This window comes from Nothoprocta perdicaria, unplaced genomic scaffold (genome assembly GCF_003342845.1).
Source record: "Nothoprocta perdicaria isolate Ctin4 unplaced genomic scaffold, notPer1 scaffold_331, whole genome shotgun sequence".
In the NCBI taxonomy this organism is placed as follows: domain Eukaryota; kingdom Metazoa; phylum Chordata; class Aves; order Tinamiformes; family Tinamidae; genus Nothoprocta; species Nothoprocta perdicaria.
The window spans coordinates 207,795-230,711 of record NW_020455568.1 but is presented as its reverse complement, the minus strand read 5'-3'; the positions used below and the strand labels follow the sequence as shown (position 1 = coordinate 230,711).

Genomic DNA, 22,917 nt, shown 5'->3' with positions numbered 1-22,917 from the left:
GCCGGCGTGACTCATTCCGGCAAAAGAAGCAGAACATGGTTTTTGGCATATAAAGAAAAAGCAAAAATATTAATTTCCCACCTTGCTATAGAATTAGAGACTCAAAAGTCAGAAAATCCTATGTTTAGGGTTTCTGCAAATATACTAGCTGTGCCGCATGATTCATGCTGAGCCTTTTATGGCACTCTTTTAAGGGGAACACAGTGTTACAAGCAGTAATGTTCCAATTTCCTGAGATGAGAGTGCTTAATTTTGGCCTGTGAATTTTGCATTTTCGGCTGATCTTTATGCTTTTTGGTTTAGCCACGCTTTGTTTGGGGCGTGCGTTTGGCAAGATCCTGAGACTGCTCAAGGGTCAGAGAAGTCTGTAATGGAAGCGGTTTTCCAGCTCCTTTTCTTACCAAGATCCTGGTGTCTGGATGATGGGGAGACTGGAATTCTCACCCCCCTGGGTGCCCCTCAGCCCGTTGCTGCGTGCCCAGAGGCAGAGCAGGAGACGGCACCGACCAGGCACGCGGGGGCTGAGGCCTGGCCCTCGCTTAGACATTGCCCAGTGTTTGTGAGCCTCCGCATCCGCTCCCTCCCCGCAGCAGGTGGTTGGAACACGGCCCTCCTTCTCAGCCCCCCTTTCGTTGCCAACAAGGGCTGTTTCGGGGGCTGACGCTTTGCACCATGAAGCATTCGTTGCTGCGAAGAARGGAGCGCGGTGTCCCGCTCCGGCAGCGGGATCGCCCACGCGCTGCTGCTCCCGCCCGCGCACAGAGACCCGCCGCAGGGCGCGTGCTGTGTTGGGCGGCCGCCCTTGCCCCCCAAAGCGGCGGCTCTGGCTTTGGAAATGCCCAGCACAGGAACCAAACCCCTGTTCTGTGCAGCTGGGAGAAGGTCCCATGGCATCCACATCCCCCCGCGTCGTGTTGGACAAACCTCGTTCTGTTTTTATCTCTTACCCTGGGACTATTTCATGAACTTGACCTAGATTCTAAAACACTTATGGTCTGCTGGAAGTTTTTAGTGAATTTATTAACTGCTCAGAGCATTTTTGTCTTGCTCTATTGAGAAGCCACTTACTCCCGGGCGTCCCCGTCCTACAGTTTTGTTCTCAGTTGCAGTTACTSTTTCATGGGGCTGCACCTTTTGTTCCTTAATTCCTCCAAATGCCTTCACTTCTTCCCCAGTGCGAGTCTTTCTGCTCTGCYGCTTTCTTTGGTAATCAGGTTATTAATGCTTCCTTTTGACACGTGATTATTTTGTCACGTCCTCTGGACTGCTTCCTACCAATACTTGTTTTATGCCTGTTTGCTGTCACCTGTTCCGTTCCCAAGGTGCTCTTCGCTTTGGGGCTTGCTGCAGTTAATGCAGATGACGGTGGGAAAAGCTCTGCTCTCCAGTTGCGTTTAGGTGCTCGTGTCGTGTTTGTGCACATCCATCAGCAGATCATGGGCTGTGAGATGCCTCCGCATGGAGGAAGGCCCTGCGTTGGGATCCACCASCCTTGCCCACCAATGGAAACCTCTTCCCCTGCTGGGATCTGCTACCAACACTGGTGCACAACTGCGTTTTGCTCCAGGCTGGACCGCGTCCCTCCAGCTGCCGTAGTGTGGAGCTGCGATGTTGCTTCCCTAGAAAGAAATTCAGGCTTTGAGGATGGAGATGCTGCTTGAATAAACAGAGAGCCGGTCAGTTTGGAGACTTGCAGGAGATGGAAGAGCTCTGCCATGTGCCGCACAAGCCCTGTTGAGAAAAGGAGGATTGAGCACTGGTCTGTAACTGCCTGAAGGTCAGCGCTTGGGGGTGTCCACACGGCTCGCTGCCGTTTGAAAGGCCTGTGCTTTGTTTGCTTGCTGCTGCGCGCGCCCGCAGCCGGGCACCGTCACGGGCGGTGGGAACAGGGTTAGCTCCTGCAAGCCCTGGCTTGATGGCAGGGCTTGGGAGGAGGATGGCGTCTGCTCCTGAGCCTTCATTCGGCTTCCACGCAGAGATGGGGTGGCAGGAAGGCTGGAAATGTTCCCGGCAGGCTTCCCGTCTTTTGGGCTCATGGGCCCGCGCTCTTGCAAGGTGAGAGCTGGAACCCCTGGGCCCTAAGGGATGAAGGGAAGACCYGAGGGTAGCAGAGCTGAGCTGTTGCTGTCAGTAACTGCTGCCGTTTGCTGCAGAGCTAATACCAGCCTCATCCTGCTGTGGTCAGCTGCTCTTAGCGTCTCCGTTACGTGGAACGTGCTCTTATGCCACCGGGGTCGCTGTGCCCTGCCCGAGGTGGGTATGGACCCAGCCTGCACGGAGGGGCTTTGCCCTTCGCCTGCTCTCGGACCCTTCTGAGGCACCTCTGTATCAGCTGCTCCTCCCAGTTCAGTATCGCCAGCAGACTTGCTGAGGGGACACGCGGTCCCTTCATCCAGGTTGTTGATGAACAAAKTGAACAGGACTGGGCCGAGGACTGACCCCTGGGGGACCCTGCTGACCACAGGGCTCCGACTGGGCCCTRTGCCGCTGATCACCACCCTCTGAGATCTGCCATGCAGCCAGTTCTCAATCCACCTCACCRTCCACTCATCTATCCCAGAGCTTGTCCAGGAGAATGTTGTGAGGGACGGTGTCAAAAGCCTTGCTGAAGTCCAGACAGACGACATCCACCACTCTGCCCTCATCTATCCAGCCAGTCACTCCTTCATAGAAGGCGATCAGGTTAGTCAAGCATGATTTCCACTYGGTGAATCAATGCTGGCTACTCCTGAGCACCTCCTTGTCCTCCATGTGCTTGGAGACAGCAGACAGGATGAGCCGTTCCCTCAGTTGTCCAGGGATGGAGGTGAGACTGACTGGCCTGTAGTTGCCTGGATCTTCCTTCTTGCCCTTTTTGAAGACCAGTGTGATGTTGACTTTCTTCCAGTCCTCAGGTACCTCCCCTGTTCCCCAAGACCTTTCGAAGATGATGGAGAACAGTTTAGCTATAACGTCCACCAGCTCATGCAGCATTCTGGGTGCATCCAGGCCCATGCATTTGTTGGTATCAAATTTACCTATGTGCTCTCTGACCCAATCTTCCTCTTCCCAGAGCAAGTCTTCCTCTCTACAGGCTTCTCCTCTTGTTCCTAGGGTCTGGGATTCCAGAGGGCTGCCCTTGGTGAACACTGAAGCAAAGGCAGCTCTGCTTTTTCTAAGTATTTCTTAACCAGGGCACCCACCCATTCAGCAGCGAACCCACGTTTTCCCTCATCTTCCTTTTGCCACTGATTTATTTCAAGAAGCTCTTGTTGTCTTTAGTATCCCGTGCGTGTTCTCTTGGTGCCAGCTTATGTCAAGGCATGGTCATGGTGGGCAAGAACAGTCCCTTGTCTTCTTGCCACTCTTCTCACATGCCGAGTCCCAGACTTGGAAATCGGATTCTGTAGGTTGGGAGCCTGGAGAAGACCGAACAAGTGAGGATGCCTTCATGGAACGTGGAGAATGAATTTTGGGTACGCTCGGTGTTTCTGCATCCTTGATGGCTGCAGGTCATCGTGGCTGCATGGGTAGGGTGGGAYTGCTCAGGGACAGTTCAAATTTGCAGAGCATGATGTGGTTCATCCCTACGTGGGTGGATGGCTGAGGCTCTTTGCTTAGCTGCGTGCCTTGGGTGCCCCTTGCAGCACTGGGGGAGATCCCACTTAGCTGCTTCATCTGGTGATGCCCAGCGCTGCTGGTGGATCCTTGTGCTGTCCTTGTGTCTGGTGTTTGTACACGCTGCCTGCCAGAGGTGCTGGCCCTTCCCATCCATCTCCAGGTGGGTGGGCTGACGTCCTAGCTGTTATCTTCTGTTGCTGCTTCCCAGGAGAGCCCTCGGCACGGGACACATGTCGCGGTGGAGCCCGCGGCTGCCGCCCTCCGCCGCTCCCGGGCTGCCCGCACCACAGGGGCTCTTTAGAGACRTCTCTTGGGTAAAAATACCGCGCGTGGGAGGGGAGCTCGCTCCTGCTGGGGCGTCGTGCCGCTACTCCCTTCGATTTAAATAGACGGCGTGGGGAATTGCTAGTTCTTGAGGTAATGGCGGGTCGCTGAATAATGCACTAGAGGCTCACGCTGAAGTGAGGAGTCTTCAAAAAGAAAAAAAAAGAGTGTGTTACAGAGCAGGGCCCAGCCCAGCCGTGGAGCAGCCTCTCGCAGCACTCGCTGCTGGCAGCAGCGTCAGTGTGGAACGGGCAGGTCAGGGCCCAGCTCTGACCCGTGGGTTCCCGCAGCGGTGCCTGGACAAGCRCCGCGCAGCAGCGGCAGCGAAGGCGCGGTGAGCGGCACGGCGGCGCCCGCGGAGCAGCCGCCCCTGCTCGCGCCGCCGCGCCCGTTGCGCTCCCTCGGGATGCTGCGCTTGTCAAGTGCACGKGCGGGGTGCTGCTCCGCGCCCGGTCGCAGCACCCCTCCGGAGCCTGTCCGGCGGCGTCTGTGCTGATGGCACTGGCGGCATCCGCTTCAAAAGCGCGGGCTCTGCCTGAAGGAAAGAGTCAGGAGTCCTCTGCTTGAAGGAACAACTTTGAGGAAAGTTTTAACGGTAAGCTGCCGAGCTGCTAAAACACTGCGGTGACTTGCTCTGCAAAATTTTAAACTTAATCTCCTTTTTTTTTTTTTTTTTTTTGAAAGTTAAATGAAAATTCACTGGAAAGGGAATACTTAATATTGGCAGAGAAGGTTTTTGATTGCGGCTTGTCCTGGAGCCGGTAATGAATGTGAGCTGTCAGGGCCCGGGGATTTGCCGTATGAATTTCCCAGGGCCTAATCGTCTCATAAGGCTGCCGAGTGCGACTCCTTCCCTGGTAATCTACTTAACTCCGTAATTTACCCTCCTTCGGCCGTGCGAGGAGAATGAGCCGCGCAGGTTGTTTGCATGACAAGCAGGTCCGGAGCTTTGAAGGAGGCGCAGGGAGGTGATTGTGGTGGCTCGAGCTGTTGCTTTCCCATGTGGGCGGGCGGGAAACGGGCACCCTTCTTCCATGAACAGACCTGTTTGATGCTGCACCCCGTGTTTTTCTAGCTAAAACGGTAAAAAAAAATGTTCTTGTCTCGCTAAGGGTGTGGGTTTTTTGCCCTCCCAAAACAGAGCTCAGCGGGAGGTTGTGTTTGGTAGTTCTAGGGTTATTGGATTTGCAGATAGGATCTGTCACGCTCGTGGCAGACACTGCCTTCTGACCAAAGGCAGTTGACCAAAGGAGATGCTTCTTGGCAGTTGATCGTGCTCAAAATCTCCCCTTAAAGTCCACAAAACCCCCAAGCACAAGGTTAAAAGAAGCGATTTTCAGCAAGCAAACTAACTGCTGCATCCAGGCTGCCAGCGTAGAAAGAAGCAAGGACATCCTGCTTCCGACCCGGCTTGCAGCCTGCTCTGCCTTGGCTGGTGCTGAGGACTGCGCGCGGTCCGTCCGCCTCGTGCATCTGCCCCTATAGCCTCCCTCCTGCCTCCTCTCCCTGCATCCAGTAGAAGCTGACCACARGATGCAGCTTGCTGCTTCTGCTGAYGGTGACCTGCTTCATTCACTGCTTTCACGGGCCTTTGCTTGTAATTCCTCGAGCGAATGCCCTGTGCACAGAGTCTGCAGCTGACCCAGCTGATGGATGCGGGGTAGCTCCGGTGTGACTGTCGGCACGCGGCCCTGCGCCRGGGCAAGGGCCCTGTGCCGTGCAGGATCTGGATTTGTTCTGTTTTCCCCCAGGGAAGGATAAATGGGACAAATAATTATCTGATCTGAGTGTAGTCTGACTGCACAGGAGGAGTAAGCAYGTGTTCCTCCTGCGCTCAGGGATGGATCTTCATTGTTCTTAGGGCCGTTTCCAGCTCCGGGCAGAGCGGCTGGCAYTGCCCTCCCCGCCATAGCAGTGCTCCCAAATGGGAGCCCCGATGGCACCCAGATCCGTGGCTTCCTTCTTGCCAGCCCACCTCCTGTGGGAGCAGCTTCTCCTTCCACACTCCGGTTACCGTGGGCTGTGTTGCCAGGCTGGGAAACCCGGACCGCTCCACGAAGCGTCGCCTTACCCAGCACACCGAGTGCCGGGAGACTTCATTAATTGTGGATTCTTTGAGTTAATTGCAAGGGTTTGGAAGAGCCCCCACATCCACRGAGGCCGTGTGCACAACGCGGAGCGCCGAGTGCTCCGTGCAGCCGAGCACCGACGCGCGTCTTGAGGAGCGCCTCGCAGCTCCGCGGGGCTCGCTGCTTTCAGCGCCTCGCTGCTTGAGCCACTACCAAAGCGCTTGCAGKGATTCCGATTGCGGGGGTAACATCCAGGGAAGCGGTTCTTGAATGTTCGTGTTACCTTAAGTGAAGCAACCCCCACTCCGTGGCTCCGAGTGCTGAGAAACACGTAGCAAAGGTTGAAACGGTSGTGTTTTGGGAGGGGGATTCTTCCTGGGAAAGGAATAAATGGGCAAAATATTCAAGGTTCAAGGGGACCATTTCCCATTCTTTCTTTTCTTCCAGTTTCGCCCTAGCAGGGGTTACTTTTACACATGCTCCTCCTCGGTGAGCGTTTAACGACTGAAGAGGAACCCGAAGCGCTTTGGAAAACGCAGAATTAGCAGGCGCTCCGGGGAGCCTGTCAGTGGTGACATGATTAATACGGGGCACTCCTGGAAATGCCATCACAGCGCCGCTATTGCAAAAGCATATGGAGGGTCCCGCTGTCGGGGCGGCAGCAGACAAATGACCCACAAGGATTTATGGGCCTTTCTTGCACCGTGGATCTTTTTTCCCCCTTCGCTTTTTTGCAGAAGGGCAAGGGGAATAAACTCTGTAAATGTAACCATGGGTTTAGATACAAGGAAAAAATACTGGATAGATCGGACGACTTCTTTTAGTTCTAAAGTGTTGCTGTTCTTGGTGGTTATTTGGTAACGAGGAGCATTCCTTGCACAGACCCGCTCCTAATTTTCTATCATGGTGTYGCTTTTCCTCTCAGTTCCCTCGTGTACCTGGCATGGCCGAGCGATACCGTAAGGAGCCCKCAATGGGAACACGCTCTCCGGGAGAGAGACATGTCAGGAGAACATGATGCAGAATGTAATACACTCACACCTATATATGCACACCAGGGCTGCCTGTACCACATACTGTGCTTGCTGCYGGGGTCCAGCCCGTGTTACTCGTGCCGCCGCAGCCGATTTTGTCTCCCCTGCCCTTTGTTCTCAGTGCAGTTCTGCCTTTCTTGCCTTTGCAGATTCTCGCCTTGCGGCTGCTCTGGCAGCTCCGAGTTGTYGGGGGGAAGGCGGAGGAAGAGACCTGGAGCTAGGGACTCATGGAGCGCTCTCGAGGTGCTGAGATGAAGCGATGTCGTGCTTGTTCTCTGTCCCTCTGCGAAAATCCTTTCTGGTTTTTGTTCTTTTGCARATACTGAGGGAGAAGCTCTTGCATTGCGCTTGCATAAATTGTTCAGCTTTGGCACTGCTCAAGACGGAAGCTTGTTTAAAAATATACATACATATATATATATAGTATGTAGTACACCAGCGCACAGGAGTCAAGAGATCTGTGGGCGTGGGCACCAAGATGCCTTTTCCTTCTTCTTTTGGAAGAAAAACTTGTGTTAACATCTAATTGACTGCAAGGATTCAGCGAGGGCTGAATTCCCTACTTTGCCTACAGGAAACCGCTACTGAACTAGATTATTTTTTTTTATCAACTTTCTGCTTTTCCGACTCCATTTACCAAAATTAAACAAAAAAATCCAGGCAAGTCAAATCTAATTTCTTATCATAGTTCTGTGTGTGTTGGCTGAGTTATTTGTGAGATTATTTCTCCYGGCCTGTTGTTTCCCTTGGCATTTTTAGAAGGGTCTTTATAGTTGTTAACAGCTGTACAGGGTATTAATAAGTATTTGGTTGCTGGTTTCTGCAGCTTTGCGTGCTGATTGCATTGGATTGCCAAAGGTTGAGCAAGTTTCCAGAAATAGCGTCGTCCTTTGAAATGTTAAGACATTTTTTCTCAAGAAAAGCCAGCTCTATCTGTGTCAGGATTTTTGCACGCAGGCTTACACTCTCGAAGAGAGAACGCAAGGGTTTCATGAAAGTCAAGTAAGACTTCSACAGAGTTTGGGTTATGTTGGTGCAGTTAGTGACTGCCCAGGGCTTCCCTGCATTCAGGGCTGAGTACGAAGGCTTTTGGGCCTTGTTTGGAATGTTGCGGCCCGTTTTGTGTCCCCCAGGACAAGGAGGAGGCTGATGATCCAGAGCAAGCGCAGTGAAGAGCCATGGGGGTGGTTGGGRGCTGGAGGATGTGCTTTGTGGTGGCATGTTTAGCCTGGGGAAGCTAAATCCCCCTTCACGTGGAAAAGATGGAACAAGCACCTTGCAGTTCCTGAGGGAAGTGTGCTCAGAAGGCTGGGGCTCTTTACAGGCGCAGGAGAAGCAGGAGAAGGAGACCCAGCAATCATAAATTAAAGCAGGGAAGGTTCCAACTTGATAGAAGAAGGAGYAAAAACCTCCCCGTGAGGACAGCCAAGCGCTGGAAGTCAGGGACCGGGGAGGCTGTGGATGCTTTCAAGACATGGACAATGTGAGCAGCCTGGTCTGAATCCAGCTTGGACCCTGCTTGAGCGTTAGGTTATGACAGAACCCCCCGAGGTGTCTCTCTACCTCATGGTGTTATAGTTAGCGGAGCCTCCTCTTGCTTCAGCCACCGGTCCTTGCTGTTGAGCACTAAATTCACCCTGGGGAAACCCGTGGATTCAGTCAGCAGCAATCATCTGTAGACCCCTTATGGAGGCCACCCTGCAGGTGGGGAAAGGCTCCATGAGGCGCCTTCTTTTATCCAAATGAAAGAGAAGTCGTTGCTCAGTGAAGCCTGTTTCTTACGTTACCCGAAGCAGGCTTTACTGGCCGAAATCCCTGTGATAGCAGCAGGTGCTGAGGCTACCCAGCCGCACCAAAACTTAGTTTGATAAAAGCACATGAGTTCCCTCTGGGAGTCTGAAAGCAGAGGATGCGCCGCCTCGCGCCGTGCCCAGCCCCGTGTCCCGGGAAAGGCCCAACGTGTGCGTGCCGACCGGCGTGGGGCCTGGCAGGGACTCGAGGCCGCTGCTGCAGGAGGGCTCTGGGGTCGGCAGCGGTGCAGTTTTTGGGGGGTCTCCTCCTGTGCTGGGAGCGGCGCCGCGCGGGCCCCATGTCCCCCCGGCGCTGCAGCGACCCGTGGCACTGCCCGCACGAGCCGGGGCTCCGGGGCGGCCCGCGGCGCTCCGGGCCAYGCGAGCGCCTCCGTGTCCCGGCCATCAGCGCCCTGCTTGTGGCCGGCGCCTGCCCGGAGCTCCTTCTGGTCCTCGTTGCACCACTGCTCCCAACAGGGCAGCTCCCTGACTGGGGCAGCAGGGACCTGCTGAGCCCCGCTGCCTGCCCGKGTAGCTGAAAGGGGCCGGCTGGTCCGTGCCCTGCGCTCTGCGGCACCGCAGTGACACACGGAGACTCAGGAACACTCAGCAGAGCGGCTCAGGCTTTGGGGAGGAGTGTTAAGTGTGTGCAGGCTGCTCGCACGCAGTACGGAATCAATCCTCAATGGTGGCTTTGTGAGCCAGCGACAACAGAGCGTCCTAGACTGGGAGCCCACGCGTGTTTGGAGGTTGTGGCTGTGCAGGCGCTTGCTCTGGAACCTTCCCCAGAGCCGGTGGCCTCTCAGGAGTGTCTGCATCAAGGGATGAACAGGAGCAGAGTTGCGCAGCCCGGCTTTGTTAACCCTCACAACTGCCTCGCCCTGTTGTTTTTTCTTTTTTTTTTTTTTTTTTAGAAAAATCTGTGCTGCTCTTCTTATTTTTTCTGGAGTCTCTCATACCGAAGTGTATGTTAAGATGCTCTGTAGTGCTAGCAGGGGCTCCGTTGGAAACACTAGGCCTGTTCAGATTTGGTTTGAACAGCCTCTCCTGCAACGTTGACCACTGTCTTCCCAACCRAGAGCGAGCAGAGCGGGGCCAGGGGCGTTTTCAGTGCTCCAACAGAAGCCAAGGCTTTTAAAGGAAATCACTTGCTGCCATTTTGCAATCAAGAATGCCGGAGAGTTCCAGGGACTGCAAGAAATATGCTTCAAGAATGTCAAAGCCATAAGGAAGTGATCATTAGATCTGTGCTCACCACCCTCTCGCGTCTCGAGGCTGCGATTCGTGTGCCAGTCCGAGCCGTCCCGGCGGCTCCGTTCGGGTGGCCTGGGAGCTGCCGGCCCCGTTGCAGGTCGCTTGGGAGCCTCTGCAAGGAGGGCAATTTTTAGAATAAAAGCCGCACGGARCAGATTTCTGGGATGCTCAGCGTGACCTTAAATGACCCACTGTGTGCAATAGATGSTGTTTCATGATGGTGCTGCCCCTCCTTGATCACCGTCTCGTGAGCAGGGTCCCTCCTGCCCGTGCAGCTGGACCAGTAACACTGCAGCTTTGCTGTTGCGGCTTGGTTCGCTTGGGTGCCCGAGGCAGGGCTCTGTGCCGTGTTTAAACCTTTTTGGAAGGCTTAAACCTTTCAAACCTTGTCTGAACCTTTTAAACCCCCATTAAACCTTGTTTAAAGCTTTTGGGAGGTCGCAGACCCTCCAGCCAGAGGCAGGTTACTCCAAGCACTTCCTCGGGCAGTACGAAAGAGGAGGTAAAGCTTTCAAAGGTCATCTAAGAGCCCGGGGGACAATGCATGGATGCCTCCGAGTGGGTCTCGCTGTTCCCTGCTCCGTGTCCCCGTCCCTTCCCTCGTGCTCCCGGCTGTCCGGGGCAGGCRACACGGGGAGCTGGAGCGGTGGGGATGGACCGGCCGCAGACAAAGCCCTGGTGCRGGGATGGTGGCAGATGGATCCGGGCAGATGTCCCCTTCTGCTCAAGGCCAGCAGAGCAGCCCTTTGATTTCTTTCATTTGTTTTTCTTACCGGAGAAAGTAGTGGAAGAACAACAGTGTCCCGCTGAGATCATCTGTCGTGCTCCTGCCCTCTCCTTGCTGGCTTCAGGTGGCGGCTTGGGGGCGAGCTGCTCTCGGCAGCCCCTCGCTTGCAGGAAGCCCCTCTCCAGGTTGCCTGCAGGGCTCCTGTTCTCTATCTCCTGGTGGAATACACGGCTTGTGGATGAAGCAGAGCTTGAAAAGATGCGCGTGAGRAGGAGGACGTGCTTTTGGGAGGCAGTGCTTCGCGGGGTTCACCCACCTCCAGTGTTGGGCAGGCGCCTTTTCTGCAGCTRGTGCTGGGATTTGCACAAAAATCTCTGCTTTTCAGTGCAACCAGAAGTGTCTCTGGTGGAATGGGTCGCAAAGGTGTCACCTGTATTACAGGAGCACTGATGGTGGCCTTTGGATGTTCTTGGGCACCTGCTTAAAAGGAAAAGATGCTTCCCAGCACCATCAGGTCTCAAGTACCTGTTGTTCTCCCTGTCCTGACCCTTGAGTCCATGCCAAAGGGGCCCTGGGTTCTCCCTTGCTCACTGCCCTCCATGGACTGGTGGAAATTACCTGTGGTGAGCCTGGAGTGGGGAAGGGCACCCTCCCGCTGGGCCCGCTCTTTCRCATCCTTTCCTGATCGTTTCTGCACATCTTGATCCCAATACAAGAATTCTGGCGCTTGGGGCTTGTTTTGGCTCTCACTTGAGCGACCTTTATCTGAGATTCAGGGGGTTATAGAATCTGCCTGATCCTTTTTGCTGTTTTCTTTTCTTTCTTCTAGGAAAACTTACAGCACACTGAGGTTTTGTAGACTTTGACAAGTCCCATTCCAAGCCGTAATGCAGTTGCTCAGAAATGCTCGGAAATGCAGTGTGCTGCTTGACTGATTGCGTTTCTTGGCCTGGCTTATCTAAGGAAAAGGATGCTAGAGAGGGAAAGGATGCAGGAGGGAAAATTGGAAACTGCGTGTGCTTCTTGAAAAAGAATAAATGAGAGAGGGGAGAAGAAAAAATAAACAACATGCAAATAAATAAATAAATAAATAAACAAAAAGCCTGTAACCGTGGCTGTCAATGACCTTTGTGGTTGGAAATACTGTGATAATAGCAGGGTTGGGACAAACAAGGAAAGTCTGTGAAGTCACTGTAACGGGAACAAAAGGAAAAAGCAGGAGCCCGTTTCCAGTGTCTCTTGCTGGCATCTGGCTGCTCTCCGGCCGGCTCCGTGTGTCCGTGCGCGGTGTTTCCTGCGGCGCGCGCRTCGGTGAAGGGCGTCAGGTGGAGATGTGCAGAGGCTGCCAGGCTTGGCCACAAGCAAATGGATGTGAGGAAACACCAGAAACGACTCATGGGGACACCTGAGGAGCTTTWGCTGGGCATGAGCGCAGCACCCTGTGCAAATGGAGCCGAGAAAGAGCATGTGCTCCGAAGGATGGAGTTTAGTGACCTCGGCAGACTTAGCGGGAAAGCGTGCGCCCTTGCTGCGTGGCTGTCATTTGCTGTTTTCTGAATAACTCTGCGCTCTTCTTTGCGTGACAGGTGCAGGTGATGCCGAGTTTGATGGGGAGCAGCTTGAATGCATGGTGTGGTCTCATAGTGAGTCTGCACTCGCTCCTTCTGCAGTCATGCGTCCTGTAAATACTTTTATTACCACCTCTGTAGAAAGCATTGTTTGTAGAGAGGGATTATATGTGTAGAAATTTCTAATGCTCTTTATTGACACTGCGGTAATTCTGTATAAAACACGCATTGAAACGTTTCTCCTCAGCTTGTTCTGTGTGAACTGGCCTCAGTGTGAGCTCTTCTGTTTTAAAGGTTAAATGCACCCAAGTTTCCCAGTTTGTTCAGGAAACCCTCTTCTCAGCCTTAGCTTTTTTAGTGCCCTTCAGGTAATGTAAGAGGTTAATGAACTGTGCTTTTTAAATTGTCTTATAGATGGGCAATTTATGTCATGTTTTAAACTGCTGGGCCTAAAACTTCTAACTACTGTCAAAAATAGAGCTGAGCTTTGGGCAGATTGAGTATTGGAGGAGATGTTGGAAGTGTTTGCATTGAGGAAATGCTTGAGGTCTGCTGCWGAGAGAGCTGTGACCAAATTCATTTGAAATATGCCTCTGACTCTTGCAGTTCATTTAAGGTTGGATTTTTAACAAGATCTACTTGTTTTTGAAAGACTATAGGATTTCTTTGCGATTACACTTGGAAGCAGGTCAATATACTMTCTGGCACGCCTTTGTCATTTGAAAAATAGCTTTTAAAAGAAGCAAATTGAGGTCTAACAATAATGGATTAAGAGAAACACTTATCTCACTTCCTTTCATTCAGCTGGATGGCGCACGCGGCTTGGGACCTGAGCGCGAGGGATTATTTGGCCACCGAAGCAATAAACATTTTGAATTTAAGCGCGACTCGTGCGGCTCCTGCGGCTGGATGTGACAGTTGGTTTCCYACAGTATTTTTCTTTCTCTCACTGCCGGTTTATCCACACTGTGTTGGCCAGCAGGTTCTGCTGTCAGTACCATAAGGGTCGTGCTCAGTTAAGGGCACTAGCACTTGACTAAAGAGTACGAGCAGTAACGAACTCGCTTGTGCGCCTGAGGATGGAGCCTGACTGCAAGAGGCCCCGGGCTCACCGAAAGAAATGAAAGGGCATCAGAAACGCGTGTCATTGTATGTGACACAAAGTGGGCCGAGGAGGTAATGTGCACAAACCCCSCCTTGCCCGTTTGACTCCGATGATCAGGGTGTTGGGCTGAACCTGAACGGAGGAAGGAATTCTTGGCATTGCGTGGAGAAAGCATTTGGCTCTTCCTTTATTTTTCTTAGGGGATGTGAAGGGCAGCGAGATGGGTTTCTTGGGCACTTAACCTGGTYATCCGGATTTTGAATGGATTTGGGCAGGTTTCTGCCGCGTTTCTTATACGGCAATGTGGACCTAAAGTTAACATCCTGGAAAAGCAGATAAAAGGTGTTTTGGATTATATAGTTTTTTAAAACTATGACTTAAAAAGAAGTTCTTAAAGAAAGCAGCGGAGACCATGTGGCCTCATCTTGAAGCTGCCTTTTCCCTGCGTGTCTCCTACTCTATAAAACAAGCGTGATAGGTTTATAAGTTAGCACTCGGTGACACTTGTAAAAGCAGGCTTATTCCTGAACTTCTGGATAGACAATTGGGCGGGAATGTAGCTTTCTTGGCCTTTAAAAAGTGGCTTTTTACAGATAATGTAATGCTATGCCAAGCTCTTTAAGATGCAGCAAGCTCTTTATTACTTKGTAGTTTATAAAAAACAGCGATTTTCTGTGCTGAGCTGCTCTGGGAGCTGGAAGTCAGTGGACGGTTCGTGTGCTGGTGTCCGTGCTCTCTTCTGCGCTGGTTTTGCAGTCCGGACCAGGCAAACCCGGAGCTTCCTGCAGAGCCCGGAGCAGCCGCAGGCCCTGGCGCCGGGAAAGGTGCAGGAGGAGGAGGTTGTCGCCCCCTCCTTGGGCTCGAGGCAGTGAAGCAGTGTCTGTGGCCGGGCAGCGTCTAGGGGTAGCGTGTGAAAGATGTTCCCCAAGACATGCAGCTGATAGCAACTCTGGAGCTGGACAGAGATACGAGTGTCGCGTGCCCTGTGCTGTGGATGTCATGAGCGTCCTCTTGCTGCATCCCTCACAGATTCACAGATTCACAGAATATTTAAGGTTGGAAGGGACCTCTACAGATCATCTAGTCCAACCTTCCTGCTCAAGCAGGCACACCTACAGCATGTGGCACAGGGTGGCATCCAGGCGGGTTTTGAAGACCTCCAGAGTAGGAGACTCCACAACCTCCCTGGGCAGCCTGTTCCACTGCTCTGTCACCCTCACAGTAAAGAAGTTGCTCCTCACCTGGAGACGGAACTTCTTATGCTTCAGTTTGTGGCCATTACCCCTCGTCCTATCGCTGGCCACCAGTGAGAACAGCCTGTCCCCTTCCTCCCTGCATTCTCCCTTCCTGAACTTATACATATTAATCATATCCCCTCTGAGCCGTCTCTTCTCCAGAGAAAACAGGCCCACCTCCCTGGTGGCCTCGCAGCATCGGGGGCCGTGGGTGGACCCGGTGTCCCGCAGGGCTCCTGACGCAGAAGGAGGGTCCGTTCCCTGCGCCGCGGGCCGCTAGCAGCTCTCGAAGCGCCTCTGGGGCTGGTGGGGGGGCTGGCTGCCCTGGTGGGGTCAGGCAGCCCTCGCCCTCGTGAGCCGCCCCGCGCAGCCRCGGGAAGCACGGCCGGTTCCCGCCGGAGCCGGGGGACGGAGCAGCGGGAGCGATTCTGGGGTGGGTGTCACCAGAAAGAGCTGTCCTTGTGCCCTGGCGTTAGCCCTGGCCGGGGGCAGCTCAGGGAGCAGCCAGCCCAGTGTCCGGCCGGGCGCGTGCGGCAGCCGCGCGCTCGGCCCCTGGAGCTCCGCGCGTCCCGTGCAACGCGCCGCGCGCCAACCGGTAACCTGGTCCGTCTAAATGGCCACAATTCCCTGGGCACAGAGCAATTTTTAGTGGTAAATCGATAGCCTAATAGAAGCAGCCCAGAAATCTTTTGACATTTACTCAAGAGGGAGTTGTCAAAACAAGATGTGTTTATGTGAGGGGGTGTCGTTGTACCAGCCGGAGCTCATGCGGTCCCCACCGGGCCAGGGGGACGCAAGGGGACACGAGGGGAAGTCCTTYGGCCTCTTGTCCCTGCATTTAGATAGTTCATCGTCCCGTGGGAAATGAGGGGTGAAGCAGCACTAGGAAATCATCTTGGAGATGCCCAGAGCCTTCCAGCAGGTGCAACGCGAGGGGGTTTGCGTGCGAACCCCAAGAGCGCGGCCTGGCCTGGGGGGTGAATGGGGCTGAGCGGGGAAGGGGCTGCAGCGGCTCCGCACTGGGACATTCGCAGCTGGGGGGTTATGGGAGAAGCCCCACGGACAGGGGCTGTTTTATGGGTGCCAGATCCAACMAACTTGTGTCCGAAGGGGCTTGAGAGCTGCAGGAGAAACATGGGCAGGTACCGTGGGCTTGGCCTGGAGACAAGATGCGCACAGCGGCACCGCGCTGGCTCCCACCYGAAAAAATGCGGTGACATTTTCGCTCCGTTTGGAGCATTAACCCCCGCGGCGTCCAGGGATGGAGCTGATGAGTGTCCGTGTCCCTGTCCGCAGCAGGATTAAATCCAGGCGAGGCACCTTGTGTGGTGTCCCCATGGGCCTGCGCCYGGCGGAGCTGTGTGCACCGAGCGCCGCGTGCGCGTCGGCCGGCTCGCTCCTCCGCGCGCCCCGGGAACGTGGCCTCTCCGTCCTCCACGGTGGGCTCTCCTGCTCTGCGCAGCCCTGCGGAGCTTCAGGAGCTTTGCCCTTCCTCCAACTGCATAATTAATGATGCTGTAATTGCATGCAGACGGCTGCGTTTGTTCTCACCTTTCCCCGAGAAACACATGGCAAATGTGCATCTCTGTCACCCTTTCCATTTTTCTTCCTGCAAGAATCTGTTTTTTTTTTTTTTTCCCTTCACTCTCTGACTCCTGTTTACTTTATTAGTGGCTTTGATTCATGGAAGAGTTCTTAATAAGGAGAATATTTCTATTTTGCAGGACTTGAGGAAAAAGAAAAGAGAGAAAAAAAAAAAGAAACACATCAGACAGGGGTTCTAGGATGCATAATTACTGTCAGATCATATCCGGAATGTTTTGTTATGAAAGCATGTTGCAGTCTGCAAAACTCCACGTCTAAAAGCTTCAGATCCTTCTAATCTGCCGTTGAATAGCACAAGAAAAAAATCCAATGTGCCTAACATCTGGTCTCCATCATGCAAGAGGTGCTTTGAAATTTGTGCGTTACTGCCAATTTATGTTATTTTCTTCCTATTTTCTTTTCTGTGCATATTGAGTGGATCAGATAAGCCACTAACGCTGGCAGGTCTGTGATTTACCTTGCACTGCCACATGCCATCTCCACTCTCCCATCTCTCACATGGGGAGCAAATACTTGACCCCTGCTTTTGGAAACTGGAAAGTGGCTCCAGGTTTTTAATACCGGGTTCTTTCTGGGAGTAGACTGAAGTTTGTTTCATCTTGCCATCCTGCTGCTGTTGCACTGGATGTTCTCTTACGTTTCTCGTTCGTTCTGCTCTCACACGTTAGCGAGGCTTTATTAGTCCCCTCCTCCCCAAGCTCCTGCTGGGTAATGGTTCTGGTTTTATGGGGAGTTTTTTGTGGGAGTTGTCAAAGAATAATTATGCTCCATTAACTTCACTTTGTATCGCTCCTAATTCACACCTATTGGGTGTTTTCCAAGGATCTGATCTCAGTTGTCTCTTAATTGCTAAAATCCATAAACTCAGTTACTGAAAGCGTGCAAAGGGTTTGCGCCCTCTAAGGCGTCCCCTTTCAGTGCAAAACGTAGCAGAAATCCTGAACGCAGGGGTTTAATCAGGTCTTATTTCAGCCCAGCTTACGCAGGTGGTTTCCTTGCAGCCGCATCAAACACCCCCAGATAAAACCGAGGTCRTCTTCGCGCTGCGCCTGCTCCAAGCAGGGGCACAGGCTTCCCGTCRGGAGCTGCAGTTAGCCTGGCCGTTGCGGGATGCTGCTGCTTGCTGGAAAATTGGTGTGGAGAGGGTGTGGATTCCCCATCCCTCTCAGAGCCGCGCAGCCCCTGCAGYGGTCTCACGTTCGGAGCCGTCGGCTCCTCTCACGCTTGGAAGCACCAGTGTGAGTCTGCGCTTGCACACGGTGAAGCCTTTGAAGCAGTTTGCAGTTGGTGTTACGTTTTGTGGTTTGTGTTGGGGGTGTGTGTGTGTGTGTATATGTTTAACACAAGCCGGTGAAGTGCTGCTCAATGCTAAATGCAGATAASCGATGTTTTCAACTGGACGTGAAAGAAAAAAAATGCTGCTGGTGACAACTCTCTTTCCCTGGAAAAAAAATCATGGACCCCTGGCACAGAAACCGTTTCTGCACAGAAAACATGACACTATTTACAAAAAGCGATGTCTAATATCCTTTTCCAGCTTGGAAAGAGGAGTTTGTTTTAATACATCCTTTTTTAATTGCCATGAGCTGGGCTTGTAAATATTGTAAGTGGTTGAGTAATCGTCATCTGTTAGCAGTGGACCAAGYGGAGGGAGGTTTTTTTCCGCTCCTGGAGCCTGAGCGTGTCCCGCAGCCGTGCCGGGGCACTGCGGGGCACGGGGCGACGGCGGCTGTGGCGGAGGAGCCCAGGAGCAGCCCAGGGCCTCTCCGGAGGCCACGTGGCCGCCGCTCCCCTCAGAACACTCCATAAGTTCTCTTCAGCGTCCCCCCCGCCCCGGGTAGCAGCGCGGGGTGCCCGAGCTAATGCGCAGCCCCGAAGGTTTGGAAGRTCACGTTAGTCATCAGTTCCTGCCGCAGGCTTGGGGAGGGCCGGAGCGCTCCGAGCTCGCCCGCTGCCAGCTTGGGCAGCCTGCTGGTGGCCTCTGAACRGTGCTTGACAGTCATTTTCCAAAGCCAGGTACGCGCACAAAAGTATTTTTTTTCCCTTTGCAAAATGGTCTTGTCTTAAAGTAGGAGCTGTTTGGACTGCAAACAATTTCCTGATGCAATTTGGATTTCCTTCTGCATAATCTCTTGCCCAGTGGAATAGGGGGATCTCGGGAAAGCTTAACTAGCCTTACCRTGATGTTAGTAGGGGTTAAATGGATCCTTTAATCCTCACAGGGCAGGTGKTCAGCTTGGAGGACAACCTACAAAATAGCACCAGCTTCAAAATAGTTAGTTTGGAGGTCGGTGTGAGAAGCACTGGCTGCCCCACCAAGGTGACTTTGTGTTCGTGTCACTGCACAGTTATTAACGCAGCGGGCCCTGGTTAAGGGTTTGTACCAAGGGGATCATGCAACCTGAATGTGGGAGAAATTCTGTTTCAGGTGGAGGAGGAGCAGGTCTGAGAAAGAATTTAATGGCAAAGGGCACTTGCGGAAGCGGAAGGCGGTGACCTGGTGTCGTTTGCTCTTTTGCAGGACTGCTGGTGGTGATCGTGCTGCTGCTCATCGCCATCGCGGTGGTCGCCGTCTGGCCAACGAAGTAGGGCAGACACGGGGCCTCATCCAGCTGCTGTCCCACAGCGGAGCGCGGGGGACCCGGAGACGAGAGCGGCTTGTGCAGAGACCTCCGTGATTTCAATAAACTCAGCAGCACCGGAATGACGCCGTGCGCGGCCGAGCGCGTGCCCTGCGGCGGGGCACGGCCGAGAAGGGCTCGTGGTGGCGCTGCCCATGCTCCCTGCCCTCACGCGGCACTCGGTAGCGTGAGCCTGCCTGTAGGATAGAGCCCTTCCCCGCCGCATCCGCCTCTCAGCAAGAGTTTGCATTTGGGGGCATCTGCCTGGCCCGTTCTTTCTTCTCTTGAAAGGCCCTTCGTCTTGAGGGCTTTAAAATACTGTCTGCTGGTAACCTGGGGGCTTGGGGCTACCTAAGTGGAGTTCCTGTGCTTTCTGACAGAGGTTTCTTACATTTCCCAAGGAATAAACATCTTAGGCCACACATGTATAGACTCCATCGAGATGGAAAACCAGAGAGCACGTGTAGGAACAGCCTGAGGACAAGGCCGTGACCTGCCCAAAGCTTTCATGAGCGAGTCAGCCTTTGGCTGCTGYGGGGCAGCTGTGGGCGCCGGTCTCCACACGTGGAAAAGGGGAAGCAGCGGATCTTCAACATGTTAGTAAAAACTAACCAAAAAAAAAAAAAAAAAAGGTACCGAGCATTTGCTTCTGACCAGAAAAATCCTTATTTTGTTATATGCGCCAATTTGATTCTCAATTGACAGAGCAAGCAATAACCACACTGAATAAAAGCGGAAGCGTTTATCTGCCTTTAGCTGAATGATATTTGTTGCTGCCTGTTTTCCATGCTGTGCATTAATGATCTTTAATGCTTCCATGTTCTACGAGCTGATTTTAGGAAGCGGGAAAAGTGCTTCCGATCAGGTGTCCTCTGCATCTTGGTGTGTCTTTCCTGATGTGTTTGCAGTGCTGCCCAGCCCCAGGCCGTCCTCAACCGTGGCCCTGAGGTTTGTGTCGCCAGAGCTCTCAGCTGCCTCTGCTCCATCGCTCGCTGCACAGCTGGTGCTGCCAACGTGYTCAGTGCCCAGGAGGGGGGAAACCCGGCCCTTTCAGCCCTGTTGTGTGACACCGGTGGGGCCGCCTTGCTCTCTTGTGCCCAGTTTCCCCATCTCTTGGCTGTCCCCATGATGTATCTAGGACCTGTGGCCTGGAGGGCACTTCCTTTCTTGTCAAGCACCTTGGAACCTACCAAAAGCCTCAGSTGGAGATGAGCTGCGCGGCGCTGACTCAGCATCTGGATGGTAGCGGCCATGGGATGCAGTGAGACAGGCTTGGGCCTGGCGTGATGAAGGTGCAGCTGAGGCCAGGCTGTCGCGGAGGTTCGGAGGCAGCCCCGTGCTGAGCAGCACCATCACACACTCCCTTCCCTCCTGTGGACTCGGGGCGGATGCGGGATGGGGGAGTGGGATGGGCCGTGTGCAGGACTGGCCGGTCACACACTGCTGACCCCGGCACCCCGCCCTGGTGGTGACGGGACCAGTCTGGGCAGGCAACCACATCCAGTGTTCCTGCCTGCTGGGCAGGAGAAGCGGTACCTGCGGCTTTCCCTGGGCCTCCGCGGCGGGAGAGGATCTTTCCGCAAGGCTGTGAGAGTTGGGCGAAAGCAGCAGCCGCCCAGCCGGTGCCCGTTTGCTTTATGCGGAAAGAAGCTTCACGTTACGGCCTCTTCAGGAGGACAGGGGGAAACACTTTTTCGGGGTGATTTTTAAAAGGCCCGGGCAGGTCTGTGAGGATTTTGTTGTGTGATCTGCGGGGCTGCGGGCTCAGCAGCTCCAGTGAGCGTGGGGCCGCATTCCCAGCAGGGCTGGCATGAGGAGCCAAGCCGGACAATCCGCCCAGAGCCCTTTGTCCTGGCCCCGTGTCCTGCAGCCCCGTGAGACCAGGGCCCTTTCCAGGGCAGCGTGTTGGGCCTGCAGGGCTGCGGGGACCCCGTCAGCACGACACGGGCACCCGTGACRCCCAAGCCTGCACCGGAGCCCTGTCGAGAGAGGTGCCGCTGATGTGCAGCATCATCAGCCCGGCCTTGCAGCCGGGCCAGGAGCTGCTCAGCCAAGGGGCCTGACAGGGACCTTCCCAGATCTGCCCTTGGGTGACAGCGAACGGGGTGCAGGCTGAGGAGCTGTGATAAAAAGGGGCCATTTGGCCACCCCACCAAAGCAGAGGGCAGGCCGAGGCACCCGAGCAGCTCGCCCCACTGCTCGCACCTCCGCCGAGCATCAGTGCACGCAGCGCCGTGCCAGACGCGGGCTGCGACGGGGACACGCGGGCAGCTGGGGCAGGGCGCCCGGCGCGGGACACAGAGAGCGCGTCACGGTTTACAGGCGTTTATTCAACTGGTCTCTGACTTTAGTCCTACTAGATGGGTGCTGAACACGTACAAGCTTCTTCGGGTTCAGTTACAGCCAATCTAACGAAACGAATGAACAAATGCAGAGGAAAAAAAAAAACAAAAAAAAACAAAAAAACCCCAAAAACCCAGAAAAAAAAAAGATAAGAAAATCCACAACTTTTTCACGTGTCATTAAATATATTCATATATAATAACCATAATATATTAGTATGCATTGTAAAGAAACATCGCCCAAAGCAGTATGCATTGGTCATAACTAAACAACATTTACAATTCAAGATATTAACAGGAAAAATAAAAACAAAAATTAACCAGGACAGGACAGAACAACCACAGGTTTGCGACAGGGCTGCGCCGGGGTGCGGCGGGCGCGCGGGGACGGACGCGACGAGGGGGACGAGACCGGTCGGGGCGGCTGCTGCCGGGCTCCCTGGGGCAGGGGCCGCTTTGGCCCCCGTGGTTCCCAGCGGCGCCTCCGGCTTTCAGCTCTGCCTGTGGCCATGGGCTGTGGGCCCTGGTGTCCAGGGGGTGGTTGCGGAGCCTGTGTCCTCTCCCACCTTGGTCCTCCGGGGAGCTGGGGTTGACGGGGCTGACCCCTCTTGCTGGGGTTTCTCACCGCCTCGTGCCGTGGGCGGCTGTGTTCAGTGACAGGGGCGCGTGGGTGGCGCTCCAGGAGCAGAGATGACTGACTTGGGTGACCACAGCCACTGCCTGGAGACATCCTGGGGCAGATGGACCTTGATGTCCCTCCGCACTTGCGCTGTGGTTACCCTCGTCCTTGCAGCCACCACAGCAGCAACCCTGGCCGTGCAGGGCAGTGTCCGAGAGTGACATTGGTCCTTCTTGGGGGATAGGCCAGAGGTCCCCTCACCAAAGGAGGTGTCCCAAGGGGGCTGCAAGGAAGACTTGCTTCCCCAGCCTCCGTGGAACGGGGCTGCTCTGCTGTTCCCTGGGGGAGCAGTGCTGCAGATGGCTCCTCCGGCTACTGGTGCAGGTCGGGTTACTGGAGACGTTGCTTGGACAGAGCCATGGAGCTGGACAGCCATGGACAGCGCGGGAGCCTCTCTGAAGGGGTTGGAAGCACCAAAACACAATCATGGTCGAGGAGCAGGGTCCTGCTAGGCTGGGGAGATTGCATTGCTAGTAGTCGCTCTGGGTCCCATAGATTCTCTGAGCTCTAATTAGTTCTGCCTCTCGTGCTACCTGCACAAGCACCTTGGTTCCCTCCTCCGTATCGTTTTTTTGTTAGTGCCTGGGGGGGCCCTGGCGGCTTGGCAAGGGGGATAAGTGCCTGCCTGAGGCGACGGAGCTTCCTCTGCAGCTTCCCAAGACGTGGGAATCGGCGGGAGGGCTGGGACTCATCCCCACTGCCACAGGCGGTGGGGACGCCGAGGCCGTGCTGGGGCAGTGGCAGCGCTGGGCCCTGTGCGCTTGGGAGAGGGAGTTGGAGACGCTTGGATCCCAAGTGCCCTGGCTTCCCCGTCCGTGCCTCCCTGGGTAGGAGAGTGCTGGAGGCCTTGGGAGAACAGGCTTTGCGTTGGCTCCACTTGTTTTGAGCCATTCAAGAGAAATTTCATTTTGTTTGCCTAATGACATAGGCTCTGTGCGTTTTCTCTGTGTTCCTTGCGGCATTT

At 54.3% G+C, this 22,917-nt stretch overlaps 1 protein-coding gene across 1 annotated transcript in view; it reads left to right on the top strand.

Annotated features, from left to right (window-relative positions):
• The window catches only part of STX8 (syntaxin 8), an 83,424-nt gene extending 63,749 nt beyond the window's left edge, over nt 1-19,675 (top strand). The window contains exon 7 of the mRNA XM_026043612.1: nt 18,833-19,675. Within this exon, the coding sequence (XP_025899397.1) occupies nt 18,833-18,900 (68 nt within the window). The 3' untranslated portion in view covers nt 18,901-19,675. The remainder of the gene's footprint in view (nt 1-18,832) is intronic.
• The last annotated feature ends 3,242 nt before the right edge of the window (nt 19,676-22,917 follow it).